Source organism: Ptiloglossa arizonensis, chromosome 9 (genome assembly GCF_051014685.1).
Source record: "Ptiloglossa arizonensis isolate GNS036 chromosome 9, iyPtiAriz1_principal, whole genome shotgun sequence".
NCBI lineage: Eukaryota > Metazoa > Arthropoda > Insecta > Hymenoptera > Colletidae > Ptiloglossa > Ptiloglossa arizonensis.
In genome coordinates this window covers 7,994,203-8,001,374 of record NC_135056.1, presented here as the reverse complement: position 1 = coordinate 8,001,374, position 7,172 = coordinate 7,994,203, and the positions used below count along the sequence as shown (strand labels likewise).

Genomic DNA, 7,172 nt, shown 5'->3' with positions numbered 1-7,172 from the left:
TATTGTATCGCAACGTTCGACAGGCCTTGATACTGTAACCATTTTCAAAATTTTAGGCTTCAGTATAAAGGTATAATAATACGATAACGTATACGCTACCACCGACGAGATATAAGATAGACTGGACATTCAATGAGAGTTTGTGTCTCGTGAACTGAAGTACCGACCTCGTGAAAAATTAGTGGTTTTGCAGCGCACTCTGCGTTTAAGGATGGTGACTCTAAGAACCGTATTCAAACCGATCACCAAAGTCGGTAAACATAGTAAACGAGGAACTTATCTCTGAACCATTTCTGTGAACTTATCACAATACTAATCTCGGAAAATATTCTGTCAATAAGTTTTGACGTCTTTGTGATGAAAGTAGAACTAAGTTTTGTTTAAAATTAAATTACGCTGGAACCATAGGAAAATGGGACTATAGCGGTGGGATGTGAAACCGAGATTTTCGGACTCCTCTGCTTAGGGGTTAAGTCCAAAAAAATTCATGCGGGTAAAATTATTAGACAAAATACAGTATTCAAATTTTCTTCTCGCAATGTTGCATTTAGCTAAAGAGACATACAACTTCAAGAAATAATAAGAATGCTAGCTAAGAAGTAAGAAGACATTCGTGGAGTATGACAAAATAAAACCCATAATTGATTAAATATAATTACCATAGAAGCAATTAGGTATACAAAACAAATAAAGAAAAATGCGTGCATTTTACAATTGGAACGTGCTCACCAATGACCAGCAAGGATTGACAGTTGTCTGGCAGAATTTATACTTAAGAGCTTGGTCAAAAGTCAAAAGATCCGTACACTTTGAAGGTTCCAAGGAGACTGAAAATATTCGGTTACCGACGGTCTATATATATTTTCAAAGGATAGTGACGTCAGCAAATTTATAGTTACTTCAACTATTTTTTTTCATTTTAATTTAAACATAAATAATAATTTAAACAATAAATATTGTTTATAATCATTTCAAATATTATCGGATTAAATTCTTAATTGTTACAACTAATAGAAATAATGTTAGAATATGCGTTATACTTATATACAATAAATTGTTAATTAAAGTATATAAATCAATTTTGACTGTATTTTGAAGTAAAAAATGGTTACTTAAATGTGTTTTTTAAATATGTGATGTTTTAAAAAATAATTATTGTTCATTAGACGCATTAATATAACATTTGTTTACTTTTTACAATTTACGTGATAGGCATAGAAATTCATTTTTTCATGTAAAATTTCGTTTCTTTTTTAGAGAAATAAATAAATTTCAAAGTCGATAAGAATTAAATATTAAACGAAAAATTCTTCTATCGGACGAGTTAAGAAATTTAGAATTTAAATGGTACATGCAGTGCCCTTGCACGGACGCGGTACGAACTACTCAGCAATTACGCAGTTGCATCCTACACTTGCAGCTGCTCGCAGAGTTGTCGAGATGGAGAAGAAAATTATAAATCAAAAAGAGTATTTAAAGAAGTATTTATCTTCAGGAGATGGCGACGATAAGAAAAAGAAGAAAAAGAAAAAGATGAAAGTGGGAATAAAAAAGTAAGTTCCAATTTGCAAATATTATACTCCATTTCGGCAGTTTCAACAGGAAACCCTTGTGTTTTAGGTTATAATGATTGTTTCGTACGTCTTCCTGGAATTTTACACTGAAATATTTTGAAACTTTTGTACGATGAATTGCAAAATGAAACAATTTATTTATCGCCATTTCCTTGATTCTGTGATATAATTATACCGAAGATAAATGAGAAAGGGAATATCGTGATTTCGAAGCAAATTATAGAATCAATAATCGACTTTAACAAATTTAAAGCATAGTAAATTGTTTACGAAGATTGTTCGTTTCTTTACACAAATTTTGAGATGTGTTTTCCAGAGTAAAACTCATTGATGATGACATAGACCTGAAGAATATGAGACCAATCGATGAAAGTCAATTTGATATTTTCATCACTGCCGAAGATGCGCCTCAAATTGCTGGTATAGTGGATGAACGTGGACCAGTTGATTTTGCCGATAAAAGAAGATGGAAGATTGTAGCTGACAATGAAGATGGAGACTTAACTATTACCAGCCAAGATAAAGAGAGCAAACATTCCAAGAAAGTTAAAAATGACTCTGATGACGATTCGACTCCACCAAGAAAACAAAAGAAATATTCAACTGTTCAGTTGTCTCCTCCAAGGACATCTAAGTCAATGATAAAGCGAAAGAACATGGGTAGCATAGAAGATACAGATGAAGATAATGATTTAAGCCCACCCAGAAGGAAATCTAAAAAGCATATTAATTCAGAATATAAAATTTCACAGAGTAATAGCGATAGTGACAGCGATTTAGACACAAATATTCAATCTAACAAAATTAAAAAGAAACTTAAAAGAGGAGAGAAAGCATTTGATTTCGATTTGAGTCCATCTAGACAACTTAAAAATGATGATTCAGATTTAAGTCCACCTAGAAAGGGTAAAAACTATAAATCCCAGAAAAGTATAAAACACACAAGTAAAAGTGACTCAGATACGAGTCTCCCTAGAAAAAATAGGGATGGTTCTGATTCAGATTTAAGTCCACCAAGAAGGACTAAGAAACACGAATATAGTCAAAGAAATTCAAATATAAATTCTACGAAACAAAAAAGGGATTCTGATTCAGATTTAAGTCCACCAAGAAGACAAAGAAAACATATGGACTCGCATTCAAGTTCAAATCAGAAAGACAGAAACAATGATTCTGATCTTAGTCCACCTAGGCAAAATAAAAAGCATAAAAGTTCATATTCTAACTCCAAAAGAAACAAGTACGACGACCTAAGTCCACCCAGACAACATAAATATAAAGACTCATATGCAAATCTGTACAAAGAAAGCAGGAGTCATAAACATTCTAATAAGAGTTCCAGGACAGATAGAAGGTATCACGATTCAGAAATTAGTCCATCTCGTAAGAGGCACAGAGAATTAAGAAGAAGTCGAAGTAGATCTAAGGAAGACGATAGAGATCTTTATAAGTCCAAAAAGAATAAGTGGAACAATAAGTATGAATACGATTCTAAATATCAGTCTCATAGAGAAAGTTCTTACAGAAAGGAAATGTTTATCAGAGATGCTAGTGATAACACAAGATTCGAGTCAAGAGAAAGAAATGACAAAAGGGATAATGAAACTCGGATGAAGAAAACATTAGATGGAAAGAAGGCAGGACTACAAGATGCAAAATCATTACGAGAAGAAACAGAGGCATATAAAAAACGAGAAGCTGAACACTTCAGCAAGGTATGGAAACAATAATTTTTCCTGTCTTTCTACGAATTTATGTTAAAATTAAATTAAAAAAATTTGCTCATATTTTTTTAGCTCGGTAAAGAAGTTACTGGAATTGGTCAGGCCGCAATTGTACGAGATACTAAAACTGGCAGAAAACGTAACTTGGAAGCAGAAGCAGCTGAAGAGCGTGAAAAACAAAAGCGTCAAGCAGAACTAGATGAAAAGTATGCTAAATGGGGAAAAGGGTAAGTAGCTCTGAAATCAATTTGTAAAATGAAATCTTTATATCTCTAAAGACACTTCTAAAAGTATATTCCTTATGTCAGGTTAAAACAGGTAGAAGATCGTGAAGAAAAATTAAAAGACGATCTTTATGAAATGAGTAAGCCACTAGCAAGGTATGCAGATGATGCTGATTTAGATAGGACACTTAGAGAACAGGAAAGAGAAGGTGATCCCATGTTGGAATACATTAAGCAAAAACAGATTAAAGAGGGAAAACGGAAACCAGGTAAATAACATTCTTTAAATTTCATTGTTATTACCGAATAAAATATTTATCACACCTGCATGCAATTATAGTTATTTTTCACCAACGTGCAATTATATATCTTTAGATCGACCAGCATACGGGGGATCGTTTATGCCAAATCGTTTTGGTGTTAAACCCGGTCATCGATGGGACGGGGTTGACAGAAGCAATGGATACGAAAAACGATGGTTTGAAACACAAAACGCAATGGTAGCTCGCCAAGAAGAAGCTTATAAATGGAGTACTTCTGACATGTGAAATGTACACGTTTTCTATTTCCTACAGATTGTATGCACGGTGAAACAATCAACAATATACTTTTATCGCTTATTGCATATATTAAACAATGTTAATGATCGTCTATACTTAATAAATACTCTTTTAATTACGTTAAAAATTGTTTGCGTTATTTATCCTACATATTTTTTGTTTCGAAGAAGTCACGTATAAAATAGAAGCGTTGAAAATATCGTTGCCTATTTGCCACTGCAATTCTTAATAGGAGTCACGCGAGCGTAAAACGCAGACAAATACACATGTCGTCCGTGGAATATGAATCATCAACGGTACTGAATCGCGGAGGATTATCAAAACCACAAAATCGATATTCGTTCCAGAAAACGAGAAGAATGCAGGAGCTGGCGCCTGTCTGCCAGCGGTCTAGCGACCATCGGAGTATCCCGTTTATGAAATCGATCGAAGCACGCAAAAACTATTCTTCTCGGATGGTATACGAGAGTTGGGAGTGGCGCCTAGTTAGGCGGTAATACGCGTAACGAACAAGTCAAATTTACTTATTCGTTGATTTGCAAAAAATGCGATCATTGGAACGTGGCCCCGGTTTTCGATCGGTTTCGTTCCGTCTAAACCGAGTTTGTGCACGATCCAACGTAAATGTACACACTGTTATTGGTCGCGCGCACGCATTGTATGTATATATGTATGCGCACACAGAATCGTAAAGGAATATATATCGACTCGCGTAGTCGCGACGCAAGGGCAGGGTCGTCGCCAGTGTCAGTACGTCTCGCGACGTCGACGGGACTTGTGTTCGTGGTACATTCGTAGGTTAGCATTTAGTGTTTGCCGGTAGTATCTTTTAAATAGTATTTTGATACATATTTTTGTAACCGGCCAAAACTCGCAACGGGAAGAGACTGCGTAACAGATTAAATTTACAATACGTCCAGTTCGACCAACCCCACAAAGTCATTGTATTTTCGTCCTGACGAGTCGCTGCGTAAGCCGGTACCACGCCGTGTCGTTCACCTCCGGTCGGGAGGAAAACCGAATTTTCGTAAACGCCGAAAACGTCGGACTGTGATTCTTTCGTATCAACGAATACGTTCTCGTCGGGATACTGGTATTTTTCTAGTGCACCAGTTTTTCTATACTCGGCCTTTCATTCGACGACTCGATGTTAACGAGGAAAACACTTAGTCGATCGTAATCGCGAATTATACGGCGAGTGTCGCGACTAACGGTGGGCGTTTGCAATTGGAGAATAGAAGGGATATAGAAAAGGACAAGGAATAACAGTGAAAATGGGATGCAGCATGAGCAAGGAGAATGCTCAGCCGGTAGGGGATGAAGCGAAGGAGGACGTCAAGAACGGCGGTGAGTAACGAATTTTTGTAATAATTTCTTTGTATTTTGATTATGCAACACGTATAAAACGTTCGTGCCGAATTAAAGTATGCGTAACGAAGTTGGTAATGAGCCGTGTTTAAGCGTTATGGTAATATCGATGAAACTATTCAATTCAGGGATTCTGCGTTTTGTGGAAATTATTAAGTTGGTGCGCATGAAATGTCGTTTTCGTCTTTTCTTAAAATTTCAACTAATTCCTTAGACATTACGTTATTCAATGTACAACGTGTCTCGTATTTTACCCGATAAACTGCAAAGATTCGATCGACAGGGAAGACAAGAAAAAAATTTTACACGAAGTTTGACGATAAACGATTTGTTACGAAGTTACGAACAAATATCGTACGCGCGAAACACTTCGATTTTTACTTATAGGGGATTATAAAACGAAAGTTTTATCGCGTGAAAATGACGTTGGGCAAAGAATTAACAACGTAGTTACCGAAACTCGATAAAATTCCCAGAATGCTCGTAGCGTAATAAATTCCACCGTTCCTTTACGTCGAGCTTGTACGCGAACCGTGGGCAACATTTCGAAGCGAGGACTTGAAAATACCTAGTAATCATTTTTTATTGTACCAACTATTAACGACACGGAATTGTTACCAAATGATGAAAAACATGTAGCTGCGCAGATCAGATCGGCGCGATCGACTTTCCGCGTGCTAGGATGGAAAATAATGCTTCGTTGCACGTACATTCTTTTTTATTTTTCCCTATAGATCGAGTCCTCGCACGAGACACGACGAATGAGTTTCTCGTGAAAAATTCGGGACGCCCTGTACATACATAGCAAGTATTGCAAGGATAGGTCCAGGATCGGAAACCATGATAAAAGTTTCTATGGTTGTACTCTTTTGCTCGATATGATTTCATTTTCGAATCCTTTTACGATTTGGTATTAATATATCGGAATTATCATTAATAATACGTAGAACGTTTCGTCTTGTTCCAAAGATTAACAGCATTATGTTTCACAATTAGATTTTTTTTCTTTTACAATATATTAACGTATTGAAGAAACTTGCCATGGTTATAATCCTTGGTTCGACATGATTTCGTTTTCGAATCGTTTTATAATTCAGAATTAATATATTGAAATTATAATTACAATTTTTTATGTTTCGTTTTATCCATGAGAGTAACAGTGTTGTATACTCCTATTTTTTTTTTTCTTAAAAAATATTAACGTATTGGACAAACTTGCCATGGGTCCTTGGTTCGACATGATTTCGTTTTCGAATATATAATTCTTCGTTTTATAATTCAGAATTAGTATATTGGAATTATAATTACAATTTTTTATGTTTCGTTTTATCCATGAGAGTAACAGTGTTGTATACTCCGATTTTTTTTTTTCTTAAAAAATATTAACGTATTGGACAAACTTGCCATGGGTCCTTGGTTCGACATGATTTCGTTTTCGAATATATAATTCTTCGTTTTATAATTCAGAATTAATATATTGGAATTATAATTACAATTTTTTATGTTTCGTTTTATCCATGAGAGTAACAGTGTTGTATACTCCGATTTTGTTATCTTAAGAAATATTAACGTATCGAAGAAACTTGTTATGGTTATAATCCTTGGTTCGACATGATTTCGTTTTCGAATCCTTTTTTAATTCAGAATTAATATATTGGAATTATAATTATAGTTTTTTAGAATGTTTCGTTTTATCCATGAGAGTAACAGTGTTGTATACTC

At 34.9% G+C, this 7,172-nt stretch overlaps 2 protein-coding genes across 2 annotated transcripts in view; both read left to right on the top strand.

Annotated features, from left to right (window-relative positions):
- Positions 1-1,308: 1,308 nt before the first annotated feature.
- LOC143151011 (uncharacterized) lies at positions 1,309-4,147 on the top strand. Its single transcript, XM_076319720.1, has 5 exons — positions 1,309-1,553; positions 1,891-3,289; positions 3,371-3,525; positions 3,607-3,791; positions 3,898-4,147. The coding sequence occupies exons 1-5, from the start codon at positions 1,345-1,347 to the stop codon at positions 4,068-4,070; spliced, it is 2,121 nt and encodes a 706-aa protein (XP_076175835.1). The 5' UTR covers positions 1,309-1,344; the 3' UTR covers positions 4,071-4,147.
- A 718-nt stretch (positions 4,148-4,865) lies between these two features.
- Igl (IQ calmodulin-binding domain containing protein igloo) overlaps positions 4,866-7,172 on the top strand; it is a 188,760-nt gene continuing 186,453 nt past the window's right edge. Inside the window, exon 1 of the mRNA XM_076320591.1 lies at positions 4,866-5,429. Coding sequence (XP_076176706.1) covers positions 5,357-5,429 — 73 coding nt within the window. The 5' untranslated portion in view covers positions 4,866-5,356. The remainder of the gene's footprint in view (positions 5,430-7,172) is intronic.